The sequence below is a fragment of the Sorex fumeus genome, unplaced genomic scaffold, assembly GCF_029834395.1.
Source record: "Sorex fumeus unplaced genomic scaffold, SorFum_2.1 ptg000348l, whole genome shotgun sequence".
Classification (NCBI taxonomy): domain Eukaryota; kingdom Metazoa; phylum Chordata; class Mammalia; order Eulipotyphla; family Soricidae; genus Sorex; species Sorex fumeus.
This window is the reverse complement of record NW_026606404.1, coordinates 72,419-100,265: the sequence shown is the minus strand read 5'-3', so window position 1 is coordinate 100,265 and position 27,847 is coordinate 72,419. Positions and strand designations below refer to the sequence as shown.

Genomic DNA, 27,847 nt, shown 5'->3' with positions numbered 1-27,847 from the left:
CGAGATGACCTTGGCCTTCTTGCTGAGCACGGCACCCACGGCGTTGAAGTTGCGGTCTCGATCTCGGCGTGGAGCTCCTCAGCTGAGTTCAGCGGCAGCTTCTTGGCCTCTGTGGGCAGGTCCTGCCCGTCACCCTGCCTCTTCGGGGCGAATTTCTCAGGCAGCAGCTTTACACGACCTGCACGGGAGGGGACACCCCAAGTGAGACTCCAGAGACTTCCTGTCAGGGGAGAGCACTGGGCTTTGAGTCACTAGCTGCGCACGAGCGCAGGACTTTTGACACACGGCTTCCCTGGCCTGGCCCGTGGGCCGCCTCCTGCCACTGCCAGCCCAAACCGAACTCAGGATGGGGCCACCCGAGGAAACATGCCCCAGGGCGGCCCACTGTCTGTCCTGCTCGCGCGTGCAAGTGCATGCAGTCTACACCGACATTTCAACAAGCCAAGAGGAGCCCAGGATGGGGCTGGAGTGATAGTACAGCAGGGAGGGTGTTTGCCTTGCACCGGGCAGACCCTGGTTCGATTCCCAGCATCCCATATGGCCCCCCTGAGTACGCCAGGAGTAACTCCTGAGTGCAGCACCAGGAGTAACCCCTGTGCATTGCCGAGTGTGACCCCTGTCACTGTCCTCCCACTGTTCATCGATTTTGCTCAAGCGGGCCCAGTAACGTCTCCATTTTGAGACTTGTTACTGTGTTTGGCATATCGAACACGTCACGGGTAGCTTGCCAGGCTTTGCCGTGCAGGCAAGATACTCTTCGAAAAAGAAAAAGAAAAACAAGATCCCAGGAATCACCTCAGCATGGAAGTGTGCATGAGGACGGGAGACAGCGCCGACGGCTTCTTTCCTTTCTTTTTCCTTTCTCTGATTTTTGGGCCAAACCTGTCAGTGCTCAAGGCTTATTCCTGGCTCTGTGCTCTGGGCTTATTCTTGGCAGTGACTGGGGGAACCATATGCGGTCCTGGGGACCAAACTCACCCTAACTGCTGCACTGCCTCTAGCTCCAAGTTGGTTCCTTTCAAAAAAACATCTCCTGCAGTTTCAACACAAATCCCGACGTGTCTACACACAATCAGCTCCACTGCTGTGGGTCCAGAGAGACGGGTCATCGGGGGCAGCGAACGCTCAAGTCCAGCTGTCTGTTCCTCTGAGCACTGCCCCGTGTGGGCCCTGAGCACTGTGGGGTGGGTGGTGAGAATCATAAAGCAACAACAAGAACTCCTGCATTGGAGAATGTGGGGAGAGAAAGGGACCGACGGAAGGAAAATACTTCTCGGATGCTTTCCAAATCCTAAGCCCCTCCAAACAGCCTGGGCACCAGTGTCTGGAGACAGCACGCCACAGTGGCCACAGGACCCGGGGCCTGACCACATGCTGAGATACACGAGGTCGGCAAGACCTCGCATTCCAGCTCAAAGCAGAGGGGCAGCCGCTGGCCCAGGCAGCCTGCACGCAGCTCCTGCACGGGCCTGCCATCGCCCTCGGTCCAGCCACGGGCACAGAGCTGGGGGGTTATGGGGAAGCCCAATTTCCCCCTTGTTTTTCAGATTTCTCTTAATTGTTTCTTTTTGGGAGGGTCACACCCAGCGATCATAGGAGTTACTCCTGGCTCTGCACTCAGGAATTACTCCTGGCGGTGCTCAGGGTACCATATGGGATGCTGGGAATCGAACCCGGGCTGAGCCGCGTGCAAGGCAAACGCCCTACCCGCTGTGCTATCACTCCAGCCCTCTCCCTTAATTAAATGTTTGATCAGCAGTAAGTGTGTGATGTGAAGAGACTGTGAGTTCCCGAAACTCCTTCCTCCCGGAGGCACCCCTCGAGCCCCATCTCTCACACCTCCGCACCCCCAACCCCAGCACCTCTGCCAGATCCCCCGAGAGACTTGCAGAAGCACCAGGAGGTGGGGACCCCTCGCACGGGGTGCTCCCGTGCCACTGACAGCTCGGAGCAGGAGTCTGGGGAGGGGCTGTGTGTGTGGCATCACCCCCCAGTTGCTGCCAGGCACAGCCCCGGTGGCCCCAGGGCCACGGACTGGCCCCACAGAGCAGAAAATCACCGAGATCAGCCCCACAGTCCCTTGGGCACTGCTTACGAGTGTCCCCACAAAAGGAAACAACTTAAGAAGTTATCCTTCGGAACAACTGGTAAAAAACAAAATGGAAACACCTCCATAATTATTAAAGAGCAGGGAAACACTTTGTTGTGTGGAAATGCCTCCACGTGTGGTCCTGCTCTGCTTCTGGGGCCACTGTCACTGAGCCACGCATTCATCACTGCAGATACACACACACACACACACACACACACACACACACACACACACACACACACGCCATCGCAATCCACTCTGCGATAACCAGCTTGGCACACTGGACAGACAGCACTGTCCGGACTCGGCCAGCACTCAGCAGCTGCAGGGCTCTGTGTCCCCAGAGAGACCCCATGCAGTTAGCTGCATCCCTGTCCTTTCAGACCGGGGCTCTATCCCCAGGGCTGTTCCCGGCCAGGGCCACTCCTGAAGGCGCCGGAATTACCCCTCTTGCGGCCTGGGGCTCCCTGTTCTGAAGAAAAGACACGAATTGGACTGAGGGAAACTTCTCAGACTGTATCCCAGCAGGAGCTACTCCCGGCTCAGTGCTCACAGGACAAGGCAGGAGCGCAGATGGAACTCAGCGCTGCCTGTGCGCCTGGCACTAGCCCCGTGAGCTTTCCTAGCCCACACTCAGATCTGAAGTGCTACAGAATCTAACATCCGGGGCCAAACCCCCCTGACCTCGGACCCAGGCACCCCTCAGAAACGCTCTATTCCTCACGCCTCCCTGGGCGGCCCGAGCAGCGGGGCTGCACACCGCATGGCCCTCTGCACAAGGCCTTCGCCTCGGTTTCCCCGATGGTGTCCTGGCTTGAGCTCGCTTTAACCTTGGGCTGAAAGTCAGTGCCTGACATTTTCAAGTATTCTGACTTACACACAAAGGCCGCACCTTCGAAAACAGACACTTTTGAGATTGATTTTACTCAGCTAACATATTAGTAACTGATGTCACTTCACTTACTGTTCTGGATGCCATAAATTTCATCGATGAGTCCTTTGTATGTCAGCTGAGTTCCAAGGGGCGTTAATAAATCCACATTTCAATCAAGCAACAAGAGGTTATCAAAAACAGGAAATACTGAATTCTGGTTTCCTGCAAACTCTCTCTTCATCCTGATCATCATATTGGCCACTTGCTGGAAACAAAGTACAGAACCAGGCAGAGCCTTTTTAGCAATGGGTGGATTTTAAAATGAAGCTAAAAAGAGCCTGGCAATCCAAAATCTAAAAATAAGACAGGAAAAATGGAACAATAAAATAAAACAAAACGGGTCTGAGACAGCATGGTGGGCAGGATGCTTGCCTTGCAGGTGACTGACCCAGGTTCAATTCCTGGCACTGCATATGATCCCTCAAACCCTGCCAGGAGTGAGCCCCGAGCACTGCTGGGTATGGAGAGGGTGGGAGGAGGGAGAGGGCGAGAGAGGGAGGGAGAGTAGGGATGGAAAAGAAAAGAGAAAGAACAGAAAAGAGTAAAGGAAAGAGGGCTGGGAGACAGCAGAGGGGCCAGGGGTCACGCTTTGCACGCAGACAGCCTCAGTTTGGTGGCCCTAGGACAGAGCCAAGAGCACTGTGAGGTGGAGCCACAATCCCCACCCGCAGGAGAGAGGCCCCCCTCCCCGCCCCGGCTCACCCTGGTGCACTCGCCCTTGCCGAAGATCTGGGGGATGGTTCCATACAGGGCCTGCAGCGTCATCAGGCCCTTGGCCGCGTGGTACAGGCTCGTCTGGTCCCTGTCCAGGTAGCACTCCTGTGGGAGAGGGCCAGGCAGGTGGGCACAGGCTCTGCGAGTCAGCACCGAGGCCCCAAGGCAGCGCCTCTACTGGGGGCGAGAATCGCTGGGTGGGCAAGGAAAGGCTGGCCTCTGCGTGCCCGCGTGACCACACAGCACAACACGCTGGGCTTGCAGAAGGGCAGGCAGCCTCTCCCACAAACAGCAGTGAGTGTCACAGGGGACAGGAGGAGGGCAGCCACGGTCTCGGAGAAGGGCCACAAGGTCCATTTAACACACAGACAAAAAGAAACATCTTTGGCCCAGAAAGAGGGAAGAGCAGCACGCGCCCCCAGCCGGGCGGTTCAGCAGGGCTGACAGAGCACACACGGTCCCCAGCGGGGCCTCAAGATCACTCCTGCGCCTCAATCCCTTCATCCAGCAAGTGCAGAGAGCAGAGGAGGGAAACCAAGCAACGCGCTTCACCTGCACTCCACCTGATGCGGCGGCACTGCTGGTGCCCATCGCGGGACTCTCTTTTTATTTTTTTTCTTTTTGGATCACACCCGGCAATGCACAGGGGTTACTCCTGGCTCATGCAAACAGGAACTACTCCTAGTGGTGCTCGGGGGACCAAATGGGATGCTGGGAATCGAACCCGGGTCGGACGCATGCAAGGCAAATGCCCTACCCGCTGTGCTACTGCGCCAGCCCCTCATCATGGAATCTTTGACCCTGACTAAGGCAGCGGCCAACAGGCGTGCACACCAAAGGCGTGAGGACGAGGGGTGCAGACTGGGGGCGGAGTGCAGAGGGAGACCTCCCAGTGAGCCTGGCCCAGAGTGAGCACAGTATTCCCAAAGGTCCCATAGGATGTCTCTGCCAAGTCTGGGGTGCAGCCTCACACTTCAGTCCAAAACACCCTGCTTGGGATGTCCAAAGAGTCCTCAGAAAAGGACCAGAAACTCCACATTGGAGCAGAGCAGAGAGGAAGATTCAGGGGAAGGAAAGCATTAGGGGGCATCTTTCGAACTGCTCAGAGGCCCAGGAGACTGTTCAGAGCGGGAACTGTGTCTGCCTGCGGACAGCAAAGCCGGTTCCTGCCCGGCCCTGCCTAGCCCCGAGCACCCAAACAAAACATTCAGTTTAAAAAATGGTTTATTACTTCAGAGACACCTCAAACAACTCCCACCCGGCGAGGCTCAGGGGATACCCCTGGCTCTGCACTCAGGAATTATTCTGGTGGTGCTTCGGGAACCATATGGGTTGCCGGGGATTGAACCTGGGTCAGCTGCATGCAAGGCAAATGCCCTCCCAATGCATATTGCTCCAGCCCTTGTAATTCCTCTTTAAAAGCCCCGAGGGCCATATCTGGTGGTGTGTGGGTCCCTCCTGTCCTGAACCCGGGGCTCCCCAGGTGATGCTGGGGCTCTAGCCCTCTCACCTATCTCCCCACCACCCATAATTCCGTATTAAAAAAATATTTTTAAAAGTTAACCACAGGGGCCGATAGCACAGCAGGTAGGGCGTTTGCCTTGCACATGGCCTACCCGGGTTAGAGTCCTCCATCCTTCTCGGAGAGTTCGGCAAGCTACCGAGAGTATCCTGCCCGCACAGCAGAGCCTGGCAAGCTCCCTGTGGCATATTCGATGTGCCAAAAACAGTAACAACAAGTCTCAGAATAGAGACGTTACTGGTGCCCGTTCCAGCAAATCGATGAACAATGTGAGGACAGTGCTACAGTGCTAACAACAGAGCCCAGAGCGATAGTGACCAATGCCAGGCTACTAGAGTGCCAGCAGTAACCTCTGAGCATCGCCACATGTGTCACTCACACACACACACACACACACACACACACACACACGTTAACAACACATGTCTACCCTGCATGTTTTGCTCGGTTGTAACTGGCAGTGGGGTGAACCTTTGCATTATCAGCCCAGTTCTACTCTTCGCAGTGGATTTCACAGGGCCGTTCAGCCCCCAGGGCCATCTGCGAGGGCCCAGCGCTAAACCCACTGATACTACATACACACATTTTTACTCAGTCCCGCCTCTATAAGCGGCGCCGGGAGCACTGGGGCCGTGCACGGGTTCAGGCTGACTCCCTGGCTTAGCACTGGGGGTCACACCAGGCGGGGCTTGGAGGACCATATGGGGCGCTAGGGAATGAACCCGGGTCTGCCAGGGGCAAGGCAAGTGCCCTACCCACCTTACTATCTCTCTGGCCCTGGTACGCCGTTTTTAGAGGACATTATCAAGCTGATGTGTTTCCCCCTTGCATCTTCCCCTTCATTCCGGTATTTATTTTCCCTTTCCCTCCCTTTCTCGCTGAGGCTGAGGGTCGCACACTCTAGATGGTGGTTACCCACTTGGGGGGGTCTCACTCGGCCTGCCAGAACTCCACCCATGCCCAATTTTCCCTATTTACAGTGAATAATATGTCATAGGAAAAACATCTGGTTGAATGTGTAAACACACAAAAAATAAAAGGGCCGGCGGTCTATCTCTCCCGCCGCCCGCGTTCGGTGGTCTCAGGCCATTTCCCTGGGAGGTGGATGGCGATGGTCAGGTGAAGGAAGAAAACGGAGACCAGGCTGGTTGGTCTTACCAGCATTTTATTACAGGGAAGAGATGTATGTCATGGAGGCCCCAGGATCTCTCAAGCACGTGCTCCTTTGTTCTCTCAGCTTCTGTCCTCAGCCCCATCTTCCCAGGTTCTCTGATGCACATGTCCCCCAGAGAGCCCTGAAATCTCCCTTGTATAGATCATAGTACCTCTAAAGGGCACAATATAATGATGTCATCAAAAGGAGTTACAGAAAGAACATTGAGGCAGCAAACCATACATTGTTTCTTTACATCCACATTGTTTCTTTACAAGTGCAGGCCAGGAATCCTGGCCTCACCTTTTACAAGCTACAAGCACTTGGATTAGCACAACAAAGACCAGTCCCTAGAGCTTGGAATCTACATCAGCCTGCCTGGAGCCAGGCATCTACATCCCAAAGATCAGGCCTGGCTTAGCACCTGAGATCTGCATACCTAAGGCCAGCTAGATTCCTGTGAGCTAAGGGAAACTGCCTCAATATACTGAAATCATTTACTGAAGGCAGTCTGAAGGGGAGAAAGTTCAGTCTCATCCAGGCTAGTCAGGACACACAGGAAAACTGCTTCTAGGACGTGTTTCTCCTCTCCTTGTCCAACCAACATATAAGCATACATAATATTAATCATTTTGTATGGACACAGTAAGAAATACTTTGAGCTTATAGAATTGCTCTCCTAGGGCCATCTCGATCTCAGACTGCAGTGCTCAGGCCAGATATCTTTCCTATTCCTAGCAGCAGGGTCCTAGTCTCGTCGTTACTTTTGGATCATGACAGCATTTGCCTATGATCAAACTCTTAACTTACAGTTAAGAATCGTGGCACCGTGGCCTGGCCCATCGCGATGCCAGGGTAGCACATAACTTACCGGCTTGCCCTGGTTCCATCCAGTCCCTCATCGGGACCCTGCCCTTGGGGTACTAGGAAGTGAGGGCAACTGAGGCTTAAGTTGAGAAAGCAGATGCCCGGGAGTGAATAATATCCAAAGCCAATTACATTCTAAGTTATAAAGCATAATATGAATTAATTGTCTTCCTGTATCTATACAGAAGGACACTGCATTAAAGTAAACTGCTCAAAAGACATAAGGGAGGAGAAAGGCAATATTAACTTACAGTACAGCTTCAGTGTCTAAGAAGGATGAGGCCTTACAAATTGGTTGGGGAAGAGAGCATAGAAGTGGTTACAGACTGACAAAGTCATGGGAGTGACTCGGGAGCACTGTGATGGGTGCAACCTGATAAACCTAAGCTCCGTGTACTCCAACAGTTGAAAACTCACATAAATCAATGCTTTTGGGTCTACAGATTCTCTTAAGGGACTAAGCATGGAGAAATCTCACCCCACAGAAGAAAGAGCCAGAGTTCTGGCCCAGGCGCACCTAAGAGCCAAGCTGACACTTTTAAAGAGAATTTTTTCAGAAGTGCTCCCTGTCATAAAGATAGTACACAAAACATATAAAATCATATTTGCAAACAAAAATCCACCTTTCAGAAAAAGACAACATTTGAAAAAGAAAAACTCCGGGGGGCCAGATAGGTAGTTCAGTGCGAAGGTGCTTCGCTGGCATCAAAGAGTCAAATATGGACCCCTGAGGACCTCCAAGAGTAATCCCTGAGCATCACCAGGTGAGGCCCCAAGCAAAAACCAAAACAAAGCAAACAAATAAATATGTGCTGAAAATAACCAATAGGAAACAGGCTGGTTCAGGCATGTGAGAGAAACAGAATTTCCGCACACCCTGCACCCAGCCCTGAGGTCACACTGCAGAACCTTGTGAGGGACAGGCCCAAAATGGACTACCACCAGAACTAATTTAGCTTAGCTTAATAGGAACCTGCATTGCAAAATAACTTGTTTTTCAAGTAACAGGTCTAGATAGCTTTTTCAGATCGCTTTATAGGAGCCTGCACTGCAAAATAACTGGTTTTTCTGCCCCTGAGCAAGGAATTCAGATACAGGTACAGGTAAAGGGTGGGAGTCAGACCAGATAACCGGATGTCTCTCACAAGACCCATGTTGCAAGACCCAGGACTGCCTTAAAAACCTGTCAGTTCTTAAGCACTGACGCAAAATGCTGATCTTTAAACTACAGGCTAAGAAGTGATGTACCCTTAGTTGTGAAAGAATCCATATTAGGGCATCAAATTTTTGTGTACTTTAGCTAACTTGCAACATTGCTTTCTGTAAAACTGCTTGGCTGCTTTGCACCTGGGGGAGAGGGGACTTGCAAAGTGAACAGGGCATAACTTCTTTCTACAAGATTCAGGTGTATTTACTGTCCCTGAAATGTATTGTCTCAGTAAAGCACCCTGCAGATTTGGGTAAAGGCTAACTCAGGATGCTGGTGGTTGGGGGAAATTGCCCTTTCCTGGAATGTATTGTCTCACTAAAGCACCCTGCAGACTTGGGTAACACAAAACGAGGATGGTCAAGGGAGATTACCTAAGGCTTAATGATTCCAGCTATAACCTTGCTTGTGCTGACAATCGATGTACGTAAATGCTGATCTTTGAATCTATAGGCTAAGGAGTGAGGTACTTTTAAATGGATTGGTTAAGAAAGTATATGTTGTTACAAATCTATTGGCTATGAAATGCGCGGGCTTTGCTGTAACGGCCAGTGAAGGCCTATATAAGATCCCCTTTGAAGAAGTTCGGGGCTCTCAGCCACTGCCCATTTTTGGGGTATGCTGCGGAGCCCCAGCATGCTGGTCTAAATAAACCCCGTTTTTACTCCTGCAGGAATTGTGTCTATCTGGTCTCTCCGCGCCTCCCAGGGCCAGGGAACTCCCGATCCCAACATTTGGAGGTCCCACCGAGATCACCGAGGACCCTGCCCCAGGGACGCAGGATTGAGCCGCGGGGTAAGTTAAGGCGCCTCTTTCTCTCTCTTTGTTTCTCCGGTACCGTTTTACTCTAGTTACCGATCGGTGACACAAGCACAGTGGTGTGCAAGCACAGTGACAGTGGTGTGCAGCACACTGTTGTGTGTGCGAGCCTTGTGTCTGACAGACGTGTCGGGAATAGACACGGGCCGCAGCCCTGGGGGACGCCCCGGAGGTGGATGAGGGCCAGGGACGCCTGGAGGCCTCTTTTGTGGTAGCCTCGGAGAGGCTACATCTGGTGTGTCAATCGGCCGCTCTATTACTTCTCTATTCTTCTTTCCTCTCCAAAAGGCCTTGCGCTTGCGTCATTCTTTTTTTGTAGGTTGGATCACGCTCGTCCTTTTTCTCTACCGAGACACCGTCTTTGGAACCATGGGACAATCTCCGTCCACTCCTCTCACTCACTCTCTCCCACTGGTCAGAGGTCTGCTCTCGTGCTCAGAATCCTTTTCTGATTGTTAAAAAGCCTAAATGGCAGACCTTTTGCTCTGCAGGATGGCCGACGTTCCAGATTGGTTGGCCCCCCGAGGGATCGTTCCACTCGCCGCTTTTCTTCCAGGTCAAGGGAGTCATCTACCAGCCTGCTCCCCGGGGGTACCCGGACCAGGAGCCTTAGGCAGGAGTGCCAGGCCGGGGGGAGAAGGGGCCCCCACTTACTCTGCTCCTCCTCTGCCCCTGAACCCCGAACTCTCTATTGCCACTCCCGGGCCAGCACTGGCCTTTCCCTACTTCTGATCTCTTCACTTGGAAGAACTAAACCCTCTGGAGGTGAAAAATCATGTGCATGCCCTTTGGGCATATTTGGGAGTCCCAGGGTGACTGGTGAGTGTGGTGCACACCCGTGTGAAAGAGTGGACCGGTCCGAGCGAGTGCCTAAGTGTGATCTGTGCGTGTATCCATAGTGTGTGTATTTATTATCTTTCTCCTAATTCTGTTTATTAAGATTGTTTAATACGGGTCAGAATTGATCACTTCTCTGAGATCCACAGGAAAGCTCAGGATCTGGGCTTGATGATCAAGAAAGGTAAATTTGACACTTATTGTTCATCAGAATGACCTTCCTTCGGTGTGGATTGGCCCCCATGAGGTTCCTTCTCTCCAAACCTTGTGGCTCAGATAAAGGAGGTAATCTGTGGAAGATCTGCTGTGAAGTTCTCCTCCAGGCAAGCATCTGAATAGTCTCTGCAAAGAGGCACCCCTCCTTTGTCTGTCTTGCGTCACCATCCACTATTGGGGGGATGGGAGGAAAGCCCACTAGTGAGAAGATTCTGGGAAACTAAGGCAGATCAATTTACAGGCAGAAAATCCTTTTCCCCACCCAGTCTCAGCTAGAGGTCAATTCAAATGCTAATGAAGGCAGTCCAGATGTAAGGCAGAAAGAAAAAAAAAGGGGTAAAAGGCAGGTAAGAAGCCTAAGAAAAGCAGCAAGCCAGCAAAAGCAGGGAAGATGTAGCAAGCTGAGAGAAGGCAGAACTGTTTTTTTTTTTTTTTTTTAAGGAGCAGAGTTTTTAAGACCACAGCACTAAGTTTGGCTCAGGCACACAGCTGTGGGTCTGCCCAAAGCCAGGCCCACCCAGGTGGAGATGAGCCTCTGAATAAAGGCCAATTTAAGGGAGGTTAGAGTCCCCTTAGGAGAGGCAAAAGTGATAGACCTGGAGAAAAGTTTTGCCAAGGAACCATCCCTTTTCATAGATTCTTGCTTGCAATTAGGAAATCATCTGAGGAGCTTCTAACTAGGTAGTTTTAGATAAGGAGATCTTATTGACCTCTGTAACACCATGTGGCCTGAGTATATTGGGGAAAGATAGCCAGTGAATGGCAGTTTGCATTACCAGATCATTTTGCAGTCAGATCTTTGCAGGTAACAAAAGAAATAGGAGAGTATCAAAGCAGAGGAGGCAGGAAAATGCGAGATCTTATGATTAACTGTTTGACATCAGAAACAAAGAAGCCTATCCCCATGTCTGATAGGAAGGTACTAGTTCCCGGCCTCAGAATTAGCCTTGGCGAAAATATGGTAACATCTTTGTCATAGTTTATTTTGCCGGCTTATATCAACAAAAGCGCTTTCTTGACCCATTTTTAAGAAGTGGGAGACTGACTAGTTAGGCTGGGAAATGAGGAGCAGAGTTCCCAATCAGCCGCCCTGGGAGCTGTCCCTTCCTTTCTCAGTCCATCAGTTTCTCCCTGCCATTTTTTTGAAGGGTCAGATTGATCGATCAACTACAGATATGTGCACATGTACGTGTGGTGTTTTCGTCAGTTCACTGTCTGTCTGTCTGTGTCCGTCTGTCTGTGTCTGACTGTCTGTCTGTCTGTGTGTCTGTGTGGAACACTTGAGTGTTGGAACCAGGCTGAAATCAGAACTAGAAATTTTAGAGAAGTTAGTGACATGCAACCCAGTGATTTAAGAAATGCAGTTGTTTTAGGAACCTGTTAGACAAGGGTTAATCCTTATCAGAAGGTTGAGCCTACAGAGAAAGCAGAATTCTCAATCTAAATTTCTTGTTAGAAGAACATTGATTATATTATTAACAGTTGAAATCCTTTTTGAACTTAAGAATCTTGTACTGTCTAGAAGAGCTATGGAACTAGAGCCTGAAACTAAAGTGAAATAAGAGTTCAGAGAAAGCAAGAACTTGTCTTACAAGCCTCAGCTAACTTTTATGAAAAATCTGTAAGAGGCAGTTTCCCTTTTTCTCACAGAACCTAGCAGGTCTTAGATACGGAGATCTCAGGTGCTAGCCAGGCCTGATCTTTGGGTTGCAGATTCCCAGCTCTAGGCAGGCTAGTCTTTGGCACAAGAGTGGAGAGAGGATTGGAATAAACTGCAACTAAGATCAAGCAGCCTGGCCATAAGGTTTCCTTCCTTTTCCTGCCCATCTCCATCTACCTCCATGGAGTGGGGGAAACTACAGAACGCTGGCGGTGGGAAAGATAGATTGTTGCCATCCTTTTTGTGCTCACACAACAATTCAAATGTTTTCTTATGCTGATATCAAAGTTTGGTTAAAAAAAAATCCAAAGGGCTTTTTCTGTGTCTGAAAGCATGTTTGTATTTCTGTGGAATTGTTAAAAAGTATCTGGTGTAGAAAGCTCATGATTTTAAATAATTAAGGTACAAGAACTATTGAAATTAAGCCAAAGAAGGTTTTATCATGTTTTATAAAAATTGATTGTTTATAGGTCTTATGCTGTTATGTTAATGTACATATTTGTATCTGCATTGGATTAGAATATTTGACCTAGAAAGAGTTAAAATAACTATGACACATTAAAACTGGTTTAAAAGTAATGGTTTAGTTTAATCATGAGTTTCTAGAGTTATAAAATTGGTTACAAAGTTTGTCCTACCAGTGCTCTATCTGATCTCTGAGACTCTTGGTAACTAAAATTTCTAGGGCTACTTAGTAATAAGTTGTATTGAATTAGTCTCAGATGTCAGCCTGACAATTTGAAGCCATAGCATTGCTTGTCTAGTGCTTGAAAGTGCATGCTATTATTTTGATAATTTTATTTTATGCCAAGGTTTGTCTCCAGGTATCAACCTAGCCCTGACCTGAGATGCTTTCTGTTTCATGGTAATATATGAGTGTTTTAATCTTTTTGTATTTGTGTTTTCCTCTAAATCAGAATTTTAAGATGTCTCCTGGTTAGTTTCTAATGTAAAGTGATCTTTTGCCCAGTGGATATACCTTGTAAAAGCTTTAATTGTGAGCATTTTTAAGCATTTTGAATATCTATGGAACTGATCTAATGCTTTTGAAATAGTACTGCAGAGTACAGTTTTGTCATGTTAAGTGAGATGGTTGGTAACTTGTGTCTAAATTTGGGAGATCACATTGTACTACTATAGATGTATGCCATAAGTCAGAAAGATAATGGATGGAGATATCGTCAGTGGGAAGAAAGGAAAGGAATTCTGTTAAAGTGAAATTGATTTTTAAATGAATGAAAGTTACAGAATGTGTGTAAAGGAATGTGTAGAAGGTTTGAGGTTGTTCTAAAGAAAAGGAACTGGTCAAACTGTTATAAGAAACGCTTTAAATCACATGCAGAATTCTTCTAGCACCTTTGTGGTAAGATCTATGGTAAAGATGATTGATGGATTATCTGGACTCCTGTTACAGTGCTCTTAAGATCATTGAATTTTTCAAAAGTTGCAGAAATCAAGGGTTTTGACATGGGATTAAAAACACGTTAAACGGTATGCTTTATCTCTACAGATTTTAGCTTCTCTGACTAGGACCCACAGCAAACAGGTGTATTACATCTCTGTGAGTAAAGTGAAATACTTGCTTTTCTCTTCTTTTGTACCTTCAGTATGTTTTTTGATGTTTCATGGCACTATGTTGGTTTGCATAAATCCAGATAAGTCTTTCCTCTCTGTAATAGGGTCTACCCCTCATGCAGACAGGAAAAACCAGCCATGGGACCCCAAAGCCCTCTTCCAGGGAAACAGTCAGGGGATCTGTCTAAATGACAGGAGCAGGGATTTAACAGGTACTGTTTCAAGAACCCTACAAACCTCAGAGCGACCCTAGAGGCAGGCTGGCTCGAGAAAAGACTGGAAACCGTCACTGCTATGGAGAATGAGGAATCTAGGACTCTGCAATGACTAACTCAGTCTGGGCCTACTCTCAGCGTCAAGGAAAAACCTGGAAACCAGGATTTCTCCCAGCCCTGAAGAAGGGATGGGATGGATTCCTTTCTGCCAGGACATCTCTGTGGAAAACGAGGACCAAAGCCACAACCCAAGGGCTCGAGACATCGCGGGACATCTTCTGGCCAGGCCTGGGTAGCTCTGACGTGCCAGATAAGATTAATGAAGATTAATGCCACTATTGTTGTGTCTCCTGTCTTTAGCTGATCCCCAGGACTTCTCAGTAAATAATTGGGTATCCCAAATGGAGAGTTCTCTAATCTTACTGTGTTTATGCAAAAGAACAAGCCAGGTTTGTTAAACTATCTTGCAACGTTTTAAAATGAAGGTGGAGAGAAAACCATGTTTCTGTAACTTGCTTTTTGTAAGAATCAGATTCTAATTCTACAGAGGTGATTGAATAAATGTATTCTAATCTTGATCTAAAAGGTACCCCCTTTGGGGAAATTTAGATAAAACTTAGTTTACTGTCTGTAGGTAAAACAGCCTAATCTGTAAAGGGAACTCAATATTATACATGCTGTCACTAGTCTGATACGAGCATTGAAAGCCAGAGCTTTACTAGGGTGAAGCTCATCTCAAAGTGCAGAATTGCTTTCCCCCGGTCTGAATTGGCCAAAGTGTCGAGAAAGGCATCTAAACTGGTCAAATTAGAGTAGATTAATATCTAGTTCTAAAATACTGTGAATTTTCTTTCTATACTTTATTGCATCTCATTTTCTGTGAACAGTCATTTGGAGAGAACAAGAATATTATCAGCTCTTAATTTCTGTTGCATCATGGGATTAACAACTCCTGAACCAATGCAATGGAATATTATTAAAGGGTTATGTTTTAACACTAGTGAGAACCATCTTCCATGGGGAGGAACTGAACAGCAAGTAAGATAGAAGTAATTCAGAACTGTGCTTTCTGTGCCATTAATGAACCTAGTGGAAATCCTGAGCCTCCTCTCCTAACACCTGTTCAGCATCAAGGAACTTAGAGGTGAATCGGCAGCTTGACCTTATACAAATGATCAAATGTTCATATGTTCAAGGTATAAATATATGTTGGTTCTCATTGATAGCTTCAGTATATGGGCAGAAGCTTTTCCAGTCTGTACTGAGAAAGCCAGAGAATGGCTTGGTGTTTCTGTGACCATTAGAAAAATCTGAACACAGGAAGTTATATTATCAACCAAACCTGTTTGTAGAGTTAATCCTTTTCATTGTTTTAATGATAGAGATGGGTATGGCATTATGTTGCTTTGGTTTCTGTTGCTTTAACTCTTTTTAAGACCTCATCGAGAAATCTCTCACATCCCTGTTCGAGATAGTCTCCCAAAACCTGAGAGGACTCGACCTTCGACCTGTTGTTCCTCAAGAACAGAGGGCTTTGCTCTGATCTGGTGGAGGGATGCTGTTTCTACGCAGACCACACTGAGGTTGTCAGAGACTCTATAGCCAAGCTACGGGAAGGCCTTGAACGACGTCGGAGAAGCCTGGGAGAATTGGTTTGAGTCTTGAAGATCCTCCTAATTCGGGGCAACAATACCGGACTCTACCCACTGAGGGAAGCTACTCTTAACCACGGGTCCTTGAATTAGGCCCCGACCCCCCCACGATCTCTAGGATTAGAGATGCTCATGAAAAGAAGTGGGGAATGAAAGAATCCATATTAGGGCATCAAATTTTTGTGTACTTTAGCTAACTTGCAACATTGCTTTCTGTAAAACTGCTTGGCTGCTTTGCACCTGGGGGAGAGGGGACTTGCAAAGTGAACAGGGCATAACTTCTTTCTACAAGATTCAGGTGTATTTACTGTCCCTGAAATGTATTGTCTCAGTAAAGCACCCTGCAGATTTGGGTAAAGGCTAACTCAGGATGCTGGTGGTTGGGGGAAATTGCCCTTTCCTGGAATGTATTGTCTCACTAAAGCACCCTGCAGACTTGGGTAACACAAAACGAGGATGGTCAAGGGAGATTACCTAAGGCTTAATGATTCCAGCTATAACCTTGCTTGTGCTGACAATCGATGTACGTAAATGCTGATCTTTGAATCTATAGGCTAAGGAGTGAGGTACTTTTAAATGGATTGGTTAAGAAAGTATATGTTGTTACAAATCTATTGGCTATGAAATGCGCGGGCTTTGCTGTAACGGCCAGTGAAGGCCTATATAAGATCCCCTTTGAAGAAGTTCGGGGCTCTCAGCCACTGCCCATTTTTGGGGTATGCTGCGGAGCCCCAGCATGCTGGTCTAAATAAACCCCGTTTTTACTCCTGCAGGAATTGTGTCTATCTGGTCTCTCCGCGCCTCCCAGGGCCAGGGAACTCCCGATCCCAACAGTTGGATTGGTTAAGAAAGCATATGTTGTTAAAAATCTATTGGCTATGAAATGCGCGGGCTTTGCTGTAACGGCCAGTGAAGGCCTATATAAGATTCCCTTTGAAGAAGTTCGGGGTCTTGCCTCACCTAACTGACCTGCGTGTCTGTGTAGGAGGCTTGACCCTGGCTAGCCAGTCTTACAATAAACCTTGCTTGCTGTTTGCAGTCTCTGGAGTCTCTTTGTCGTTAAAGGGAGATCATGATCCGCGCCCTAACAACCTCAAGAGTTTGAATGAAAAATGTAAGCAATTTCACCTCTAGAAAATGAAAATGTAAGATAAGAGACTTCAGGTCCTGCCAAGACTCAATCAAGGAGAAAGGCGGGTCATGGAAACAAAATCACTCACAAATGGCTAACTGGAAAAACGCAGTGACAGACTTGACTATTTCTGGCTAGAGCGGCCCTGCCTTCCACTCTCGAAGCTGCCTCCACAGCCACAGTCAAGTCAGGGTGGGACGGGCACAAGGACAAACATCGACCAGCAGCAGAGAAACACCAGAGATAAACACATTTAAAAGGACAATTGATTTTTGATAATTCAGTAAGGGCAATCACAATTTTAAGCCAATTTGTTGAAACAGGAGGGTCTCCATAAGCAAGAGGAGCAGCGGCCCGAGAGACAGCACAGGGGAAGGCGCTGGTCTTGCACGCAGCCAACCTGGGTTCTATCCCTGGCAGCACATATGGTCCCCGAGCATGGGCAGGAGTGATCCTTGAGCACAGAACCAGGAGTAAACCTTGAGCACTGCTGGGTGTGGCCCAACTCCCGTCTCTCCCCAAAAGGAAGAAACTGGAGGCTTCCAGGAATCACTGAAATGCCAGTGTCAGTGTCACCATCACAAACGAGGCAGAAACGAGCGTCAAGTTCAAAGGGCAAACACTGAACTTACTCTGAAGGCGCCCTCCGACTCCATGGAGAGAAGGTCCCCGTTGAAGGGAATGAGGTCCAGGCTGTACTCCTCCCTGTGGATGAAGGAGCCCAGGACGCCCAGGTGCTTCAGCCGCTGCTCACACAGCAGGCTACGCCGGGGCACAAACAAAATGTGGAAATCTCTTGTGGGGCCATGTCTGTCTTCACTGCAAGAGAAGGACCGTGCTTTGGCCGAGGCCCCGAGGCGAGGACTGCTGCCCAGGGCCCCACCTGTGCCTGACACACAGTGGGCTCTAAAGAGACGCTTATGAGCCAACCCCCCACCACTGAATTGGCCCAAGTTTCTAGTTTTCTTGCTCTCTTGATTTTGATGCTTTTTCTGGAAACCGCCGACCTGTGCTCTGCCAAGGGGCAGTGTTGCTTTCTCTCGGGTCATTGATGGGACACGAAAACTCTCAGGGTTTGGGCTGGAGCAACAGCACAGCAGGTAGGGCGTTTGCCTTGTACACGGCCGACCCGGGCTTGATTCCCAGTTCCCAACATCCAATATGGCCCCTTGAGCACCACCGGGGGTAATTCCTGAGTACAGAGCCAGGAGTAACCCCTGTGCATTGCCGGGTATCACACAAAAAGAAAAGAAAAAAAAAACCACTCAGGGTTATTGCAACGGACATCTGTTTCTTGCAGAAAAAACATGTTTTTATTTAATCAAGCAATGTGTTGGCTTGTCTCTAGGAAAATAAAAGGTTGCTCCACACCGTGCCCGATCTCGCGCAAATAGCCCGCATGCTTTTAAGTCCTTAGGGGCCACATCGATCAAACGCAATGCAGACTGGGCTGGTGCACTTCCTCCATAGATGCTGCAGCATTAAATTTTAATCAGTTTCTCCTGACTTTGCTTATAAAATTTGAGCATATGCTGAAAGGAGCGAGGAAGGCTAGGAAGGAGTTAATTAACTTGCAAAATTGCTTTCTGTAAACAGTTCAGCAGCCTTGAGGTTACAAAATTGGATTGAACCCAGTAGATGTGTAAGGTATGGGCTAGAATAAGACATAACTATTTAAAGATAGGTAGAGTGTTTTGACCATCCTGGAAACTGAAACTATGTGACCAGGTCAAGAAGTTTGGGTCGAGATACTCCAAGAAAAACCGCAAGGAACCCAGCAAACCACGTATTGGCAAAATATGTGCAAAACAACACGTATGGGCAATATGTGGTCTTGTTCTCAAACTGTATAAAAGGTGACCTGTTTCTGAGTTCGAGGCTCCCAGCCTCTGCCCGTTCTTGGGTACACTGTGGAGCCCCAGCATGTTGGTCTGAATAAAACCCCGCTTGAATTCCTGCAGGAACATTGTCTGTCTGGTCTCTCCGTGCCTCCCAGGGCTAGGGAACTCCCGACCCCAACAATGGTATTCAGTACTTGAAAAGCTGTTTTTCTTTTCTTTTTTTTTCCTTTTGGGTCACACCCAGTAATGCACAGGGGTTACTCCTGGCTCTGTGCTCAGGAATTACCCCTGGCGGTGCTCAGGGCACCATACGGGATGCTGGGAATCGAACCTGGATTGGCCGCATGCAAGGCAAACACCTATCCGCTGTGCTATTGCTCCAGCCTCAGCTGCTTTTCTTTTTATAAAGAAATTTGGGTCCTTCTACTGAGACAGGACGCAGCTTTCTACTGTCCTGAGAGAGGGGGTTTATGTGGTTAGCCCTGCCTCCCCAAACCCCAATACACAAAATTTCCCATTCTCTATTTACAGTTTTTGGGCCACACTTGCAGGTGCTCAGGGCTAACTCCTGGCTATAGGCTCAGAAGTCACTCCCAGCAGACTTGGGGACCACACTGGGTTCTGAGGATCTATCCTTGGCTGACTGCAGAGTTTCCTGCTCCTGCCCCCCATTCTCCTCCGACACACTCTCACAACTGTCCAAAGATCTACTTCCTAAAGCACTGGCAAGCAGAGGTGTCCTGATGAGCACTAAAACCACTAGAGGAATGATTCTGTATGGACCAAGCATCAGCTCTGAGATACCTAAGCACATTTTCAGCAATTATATCCATCAGTTCTAGCCGGGGTCTGACGAAAAAAATGATATTCTTGACATCACCTGCTGGCAAGCGGCTTCCTTTGAGTGTGAACATTTTCTCCACCTCATGTTCCTAGGAAAGCACACATACAAATGGTGAACAGAACCCCTAAAGCTTAGCAGCCGACCCAAACTCGGACATCACTGCAGTCAGCCAAGCCGGGTTGCATTGCCGGCCTCCCACACGGTCCCCAAACACCACCGAGAGTCATTCCTGAGTGCAGAGCCAGGGGTAAGCCTGAGCACTGCCAGGGGTGGCCCAAACAAAATAGACCAACAACAAAAACTCAGGTGTTGCAGCACTCCCACTCCAAAGCACAGTATACTTAAGTGTTGAGTCGGAGAGTGCAGGGGTTAAGGTACATGCCTGACACATGACTGCCAACTTCGCTCCCTGGCACCACAAGGATCTCGAGCATTGCCATGCGCATCACTGGAGAGGCCACTGGAGTGGCCTGGGCAAACCCTGCCACCACAGCGCCAAGCATCATTGAACTGCTAAGAATCACCACCAGGAGGTGCCCTGGGGCAGTGCTCAGGAGACCCAGGGCCAGGGAGAAAGTAGAGTGGGGAAGGTGCTGGCTTTGCATTCAGCTGACCCGGGGTTCTATCCCCAGCACCCCATACTGTCCACCGAGCACTGCCAGGAGTGATCCTGAGTGCGAAGCCTGAGCACTGCCTGGCACGAGCCCCCAAATAAAATAAAAAACCACTTTAGTATAAAAATTTAGATTCCCCAAAGCCAGGTGTATAAATTCAGGCTGAAGTAACCAATCCTGTGTCTGAAAAACTTTGAGCCACATGAAGTAACAATCAGAAGACATGCCGCTCCGTCGCGGAGAAGAGGGGGGTGCACACCCACCCTTTAAAGGTCCACTGAAGGCTCCGATGCTGCCCGAGCCCCTGAGCTGCTTGTGCCCATGTAGCCAAGCAAATGCGGTGCCCGCAGCTCTCCTTGAGATGGGGAATTTTGTGCCTTCCTATCTAATGTTGGGATGTGTGTAGGGGCTCTCTCTGCCTCTGGAGAAGTCCACAGTCTCTCTTGAACATGTTACTTTCTCTCCCTTCGTCCCTTTCCTAAAAGTCACCAAATAAAATGTTTTTTTTACTTCAAATAAATAAACAAAGGTCCACAGAAGATAAAACATCACTCATAACAGCGTCAGTGATTCTAAAACCAGACAGCTCTGCACACCAGTTACTCCAGAAGTAGAACATCATATTACTCTTGCTAGAGTCCAGAATGACAGTTTCAAAAATAATAATAATAATAACCAAAACCCTTTTACCTTTAGAAGTGAGTACTGTGCAATCAAGCCAAACGGTCCTGTGAGATACTCACTTAATCACTTAATCACTTAACTTCGCGTTAGTCGTCGATTTGCTCGAGCGGGCGCCAGTAACGTCTCCATTTGTACCTGTCGCATGCTAGTGTAGCCCAATGGCATCTGTTCGCTCCAGGAACATGAAGGGCCTCAAACTGATCGTTCATGATCCTGATGAAGAAGTCTGACCATCTGGAAGGTGGGCGGCCACGCGGTCTTTCGACATCCCGTGGAATCCAGTTGGTAATAGCTCTAGTCCAGCGGTCGTCTTTGAATCTCATTACGTTACCAGCCCATCTGATTTTTGACACCTTGGCAAATGAGACAGCGTCCCTGATTCTTGATCATCGACGGATGTCAGAACTCCGGATTCTCTCTCTCATTTGAGAGAAACGTGATATTCCAAGCATAGCTCTTTCTATTCTTATTTGGGAGACCTGAATAGCGTTCTCATCCTGTTTGCGTAGGGCCCAGGTCTCTGAGGCATATGTTAATGCAGGAAGAACAGTGGAATCAAAGAGATGTGCCTGGAGCCGGAGGTTCTTCGTCCTCTTAGCTATTTCTTTGACGTTCTTGAAGGCGTTCCAAGCCGCTCTCTTCCTCCTGCGCAGCTCGGGTGCCAGGTCATTTGTCATGTTGACCTCTCGACCTAGGTACACATAGCTGTTGCATTCGGAGATGGTCGTTCCATTGAGAGCGAATGGGGCATCAGGAACGAGGCTGTTTCTCATAAACATTGTCTTCGGAAGATTCAGCTGTAGTCCTATGTGAGATACTCATCCCAAACTATTGCCTGCGGGAGGGAGAAGCATCCCGTTATTTGAGTAAAATGAATTTCAATAACGGCCAACAGAAAACAACAGTCATCTGCAAACTCTGGACAAACAAAACTTGCAGTTAACAATAGCTGACCACACTCACATTTCATGGCCTGAAGAAAAACAGCATCAGGCCAAGGGGTGCTACTGACCATGGAAGCACAATCACTGTCATCCACAAAGAGTGTGTATGCAGTGTCCTGGGGTCAGACTGAGGTTATGAACCGTGGGCGAACTGTCAAGGAAACCGTTCAACCAGTATGTAACAGGCATCATATAATCCAGCGTCTATAAAATAAAAACCACTCGCGTAGGTATCCCATTGAAAGGAGCTAGGAAGGCAAGGAGGGAGTAACTTGCAAAATTGCTTTCTGTAAACAGTTCAGCAGCCTTGCGGTTACAAAATTGGATTGAACCCAGTAGATGTGTAAGGTATGGGCTAGACATAACTATTTAAAGATAGAGTGTTTTGACCATTCCCGAAACTGAAACTATGTGACCGTGTCAAGATGTTCCAAGGAAAACTGAAAGGAACCCAGCAAAACACGTATTGGCAACATATGTGCAAAATATGTGGTCTTTGTTCTCAAACTGTATAAAAGATGACCTGTTTCTGAGTTCGAGGCTCCCAGCCTCTGCCCGTTCTTGGGTACGGTGTGGAGCCCCAGCATGCTGGTCTGAATAAAACCCCGCTTGAATTCCTGCAGGAACGATGTCTGTCTGGTCTCTCCGTGCCTCCCAGCTCTAGGGAACTCCCAACCCCAACACCATAGGTATCTTAGTTCTGAGAGTGTTTGGAAAGCTGGGACAGTGTCCTGTGCCCCTGAGAGAGTCAGGCCTCCAGCAGACCTTCGCCTCTACCTAGGCAAGGATGGTGTCACTGGGGGCCAGGACAAATGCCATGCGGCCTGTGAGCATTTCGCCTGTGCGACACCGGGGTCTTTTTCCTTATCTGGCGTAACTGATTGCGCTAACCGTGGAGGAACAGGCAGCTGGGAGAAGTGGTACCCAGGGTAGCCTGCGGCGACACCCCGCACACGGGGACAGTGGGGAGTGCCTGGGCGCGGGGCTGTGCTTGTCCTGCCAAGACGGACCGAGTCGCCCCCGTTTTCCTTCCCAGAGCCGAGCCGCAGGGGCGGGGAGCGCAACGCCCCCTCTCTCGGGGCTGCCGGTACTGGGGGGCACCCCCGGCCCCAGAGGCTGCTGCCGCCCCGGCACTCAGCTTGCTGCCCGCGCACTTATGCAGGAACTTGCGCAGCACGTACAGGTTAACCGTCCTGAGGACAGGTGCGCGGCCTTGGTGCCTCCTGGCCACGCCGCCCGTGACGCCGCGGTCACGTGAACGGCGTGACGTCACACCCCGCCGGAAGCCGGAAGCGATCAGCGTCCCTGCGCCTCTTTCTGGTCTTGGCTTCCACCTCTTGGTTCCGCCCAGCCCGGGACCATTTCACCCTGGGCCGAGGGTCCCGCTCAGCCCCCGCCTTGGCCCACGAGCCCCCGGAAGCCGAGAACGTGCGTCAGAGATGGAACTGGTGGTGCTAAGATGTCAGGGCGACCCCTGCCCGTGCAGCCCCTGGACACCGCGGGGTGGGGCGCAGAACATTGGTTTTGTTTGGGTGGTTGAAATAAAATAAAGAGAAGGGACCGGAGCGACGGCGTTGCCTTGCACACAGCCGAACCGGGTTCGATCCCTGGCATCCCATAGGGGACACCGGAGAGCAGCCAGGAGTGATTCCTGAGTGCAGAGCCAGGAGGAAGCCTGGAGTATCGCCAGCTGTGGCCCCCAAAGGAAGTGTAAAGAAAACCAGAAAAACAGACTGATTCTTTTTCTCCCTCGGGGCAAGTTCTGATGCGGAGTCTCTGAGAGGGCCCAGGCCCTCCCACACTGGAGCCAAGAAACGATTCCCACTTCCCTGCGAGACAGGGTCCTGTTGGGAGCTACCGTTCAGGAAGAGGAAAAGGCCAGAGCAGGGATTCAAATCTAGAGGGGAAAGCCAGACACGCTTACACGTGGACACACCCGGACACACACGCAGACACGCTCCCCAGTGCTCGCGTGAGCACACACACATGTTCACACATGCACACACACTCACAAGTGAGGAAGACAACAAAGCATTTGCTGCTTAGGAGGAAAGTGTTGGCGGCAGCAGGAGGCACAAGCGGAAGCGGAGGCAAAGGAGAGAGAAAACAAGGCCAGCGGGAGCTTAAAGGAGAAAGAAAACAAGACTCGCTGGGCTCCTCGTGCCCAGGACAGTGAGACACCCCGGGCAGCTCCGGGCTCGCCGACCCCACTGGGCAGAGCTAAGTCCCAGGAGCCGCTGGGTGTCTGGGACAGAAGCTGAGATGGCCCCTCCACTCAGCACAGGAGAAATGAAGTCAAGTAGCCCAATATAAAGGAAATTTTAGGTGGAGCAATTCTGTTTCTAGGGGTTTATCCTGGATTAATTTCAAATTTGATGAAATTAGAGCAATCCATAGAATAGAATAGTAAGCAGCTATTAAGAGAGCTAAGCTCAGGCCATTTCGTGTAAAATGAAAATATTTAAGTCAAAAAGAAAACATTTAGGCTTGGCTTACATATACTTATAAACATATGCATATGCTTATATGGAAAAATAAAAAAATGATGAAATAACTGTTTACTTGTCTGGGGGGTACTGGAGAAGGACAGTTCAGAGTGAGATTAGATAATATACATAGACTTAACACACTGGCTAATGGTTTATTTTTTTTTTGAGCAGAAATAATTTTATTGGGAATGTCCAAATAGCTTTTCTTCTGAAACTGTGAAACCAAGAATCTTCCCTCCAGAAATACACAGATGCATGAATTGTGCACGAAATGCCCAAGGTTTCAGAATCAGACACTGGAAGGACACACCTCATCCTTAAGTCCAGTATCCCAGACCAAAAGGGCGAGGATTCAAGAATGAAGTGAATCGAGTGTTTGGAGGATCCACTTGGGTTGTGAGATGCATGCTGAAAGTAGACTATAGACCGAACACGGTGGTGAACTCAATTCCTCTTTCGCAAACCACAACATCCAAAAGGAGGGAGAGAACAAAAGGGAATGTCCTACCACAGAGATGGGATGGGGGGGATGAGGTGGGGGGGTTGGGGAGGTGGGAGGGTTACTGGGATCATTAGTGACGGAGAATGGGCACTGGTGGAGGGATGGGTACTTGATCATTGTATAACTGAAATCCAAGCACAAAAACTTGTAAGTCCACAATCATACCTCATGGTGTTTCACTAATAAAACTTTAAAAAGAAAAAGAATGAGGTGAATCTATTTAATATTCATTGCAATGAAAAGTCCTATGAGCAAACAAACAAAAAAAAAGCCCTTTTTATTCCTAAATGCATAAATGTAAACATAAATGCATTTTTTAAATTTATTTATTTATTGCTTTTTGGGTCAGACCCGGCGATGCACAGGGATTACTCCTGGATCTGCACTCAGGAATTACTCCTGGTGGTGCTCAGGGAACCATATGGGATGCTGGGAATCGAACCCGGGTCGGCTGTGTGCAAGGCAAAAGCCCTACCCGCTGTACTATCACTCCAGCCCCCATAAATGCATTTTAAAGAGGAAAAGAAGATGCTGAGATACTGGTCAATATTTAATGTTCAAATAAAAAAACAATCTGTCTGATTTGCGTTTGAGTTTGCGAGGGATTGGGGGGTGGCCGTGCTTAGAGGCCCGGGGACCAAGTCTGGAGAGTCTCTGCCAAGACCAGGCCCGATGTCTCAATGCCACCCAGCCGACCTGCCAAACGGGCTCTTCCATCACCCCTTTACACCCGCTCTAACGGTGAGAAAGGACAGGCCTGAGATCAGCAACCTCTGACCCGAAACTGGATCCTCAGACACTCGGACACACTGCCTTTGCCTTCATGCTGACGTTGACTGGCTCTGACCCTCGTCTTCACTCTGTTCTGAGGCTTTCACACACCTCAGGAGGGTTCAGAAGTGGCAAAGTGTGGGTTGGCGATGGGGCCCAACATATCAGGTGCCTCCGTGTGTATGTGTGTTGGGGGGGGGGGCGCTGGGTTCCATCCCGGCCCTACACCCCAGAGACATCAAAAGATGGTGAAGTTCGTACAAATAACCGTGCCGAGAAACAGAACTCAAGCCCTTTAGTATAAAACAGACGCAGGAACACAAAGTCATTCTTCCGGTCAAAATTCTTACTTTGGGTAAAAGGTAAAGGTAAAGGCCCTCCCGTTGTTCATCGATTTGCTCGAGCGGGCCCAGTAACGTCTCCATTGGAGACTTTGTTGTTACTGTGTCTGGCATATCGAATACTCTCGGTAGCTTGCCGGGCTCTCCGAGTGGGGCGGAGGAATCGAACTCGGGTCGGCCATGTTGGCTGTGTGCAAGGCAAACGCCCTACCGCTGTGCTATCGCTCCAGCCCTTTGGGTGGTGAGGGCAAAGTAGATTCACAATTCAACTCTTTTAACTATGAAAAGCAAAAGTTGCAGTCGAGAGATGGGCTCAAGTGGTAGACTCATGTGGGGAACGGCTCCAGTGGCCCCAGAACCCCAAAGACTAAACTTGAACCCCATGTCGGTGGAACAGTTTCCTTCTTTCCTCTTTTTTTTTCTGGGCCTCACCAGGCGGTGCTCAGAACTTGTTCCTGACTGCACTCAGGGGTCACTCCTGGAGGCCCTCAGGACCCTATGCCAGGCCAGGGATCAAAGCCCCATCAGCCTCAGGCAAGGCGAGTGCCCTACCAGCTGCTCTCCTAGCTCTCGGGCCCCCATGTTTGCATTGTCATCCACAGACAAACGCTTCGCGCGGGCAGGATGAACCTCTGGACCTCCCAGTCCAAGCTGCGCCTGGGAGCACACAATCAGGCAGTTACGTGTTCTGGCTGCGAGGCCGACGCTGATGGTGCCAGCTGGACTCACACGGAGACATGGTGGGAGGCGACAGGGAGGGGAGGAGTTACACCATCACAAAGCAGTAATAGGACACACTGGAAAAGGTCCCTTTTCCCTCCGAAACCACTCAGGAGACAGAGAACCACAAAGCACATGCTGACTCCGGCATGGGCCTTCGCTCACACCCAGAAGTTTCACACAGGAGAGACTTATTACCAAGAGTGATGACATTTTTGCCAAATCAGAGCCTAAACCGAGGACATGGAAAAACAGGATAAAATATCAGAGGGACTGCATTAGTTCATACTTCACCCTGAACAGAGACAAAGCTTGTTCGCTATAAAAGCCACAACTTCAGAAGTACTCGTGTAGGTCATTAAAAGAAAAGAAATGAGGGCTGAGCAGTGCCTGCCCAAACAGCCCCCCCACTGCCACGCACTCCCACGGTCCGAAATTTCTGCCACGGCCCCCATGGGGAAGACTCCATCTTCTCGGGATGGACCCCGTGGAGAAATTAAATGGATGCAAATTCAGGTATACAGGATTCGTGACTGAAATCTCCAGGCTTTTTCAGAGTTGGGATGGGCTACCTCCCCCCTCCCCCATGTCCTTGTACTTCCAGAAGCCCCAGCAGCTTTTGGACATCCACACTCCAAAGCTGCCACCCAGACAAAACATCAACTCCAGTAAGTAGTACCTTCCCGATAAAATACTGAACTTCCCAATAAAAAGACTTAACTTTCTGACATCTCAAACTCTAAAACACTGATAAACCAGTAGTAGCACACCAGAGTGGAGAAGGGACCCATCTCGGTTAACAAAACAAACACAGGAGGCTGAACCTATCACAACATCTTACAAGGACTCAATGTCTCCATAAGATACAATAATTGATTGATTGGTCCGTGGTTGGAGGCCTGCCCCAAGCGCTGGGGAGAAGGCAGTTGGGAGAGAGAAGGGATCATAAGGACAGTGACAGTAAGAAACGATCACTGGGCAAGATCTGAGTGCTGAAAGTCCCGAAAGGAACAGAACAGGATGACCTCTCTGTGCCTGAATTGCAAACCATCACGCCCCAAAGGAGAGAGAAAGAAGAAAGGTGCCTGCCTCTAAGGCAGGGTGGAGGGGTGGCGGGAGGGAACTGGGTGGGAAACGTCCGCTGGTGGAGGGATAGGTGGCGGGAACATGGCGCGACTGAAACCCGATCTTGAACAGCCTTGCAATGGTGCATCTCATGGTGATCCTATGAAAGGAACGTCAAGAAAATAAGTGAGGGCTGGGAGGGTCGGCCCCCTGGGGTTTGCATGGGGCCGGCACCGCAGTAGTTCCCCCCATCACCGCCAGGGGTCCGTAGTGAGCAGAGCCAGGAGCAGTACCTGCGCTCCAGGTGTGCCCCGTCCGCAATACAAAGAGAGAGAGATGAGAAGAGTGGGGTGGGCAGGGGGAGAGGCGACAAAGGCCAAAGAAAAGCAAAACAACAGAACAAAACAACAAAAAACACCAAGCTGCGGAAGAAAGGA

At 49.3% G+C, this 27,847-nt stretch overlaps 1 protein-coding gene across 1 annotated transcript in view; it reads right to left on the bottom strand.

Annotated features, from left to right (window-relative positions):
- Positions 1–22,408: 22,408 nt before the first annotated feature.
- The window catches only part of LOC130018997 (CAP-Gly domain-containing linker protein 1-like), a 41,090-nt gene continuing 35,651 nt past the window's right edge, over positions 22,409–27,847 (bottom strand). The window contains 2 exon segments of the mRNA XM_056109625.1: positions 22,409–22,430; positions 22,614–22,715. Coding sequence (XP_055965600.1) covers positions 22,409–22,430; positions 22,614–22,715 — 124 coding nt within the window.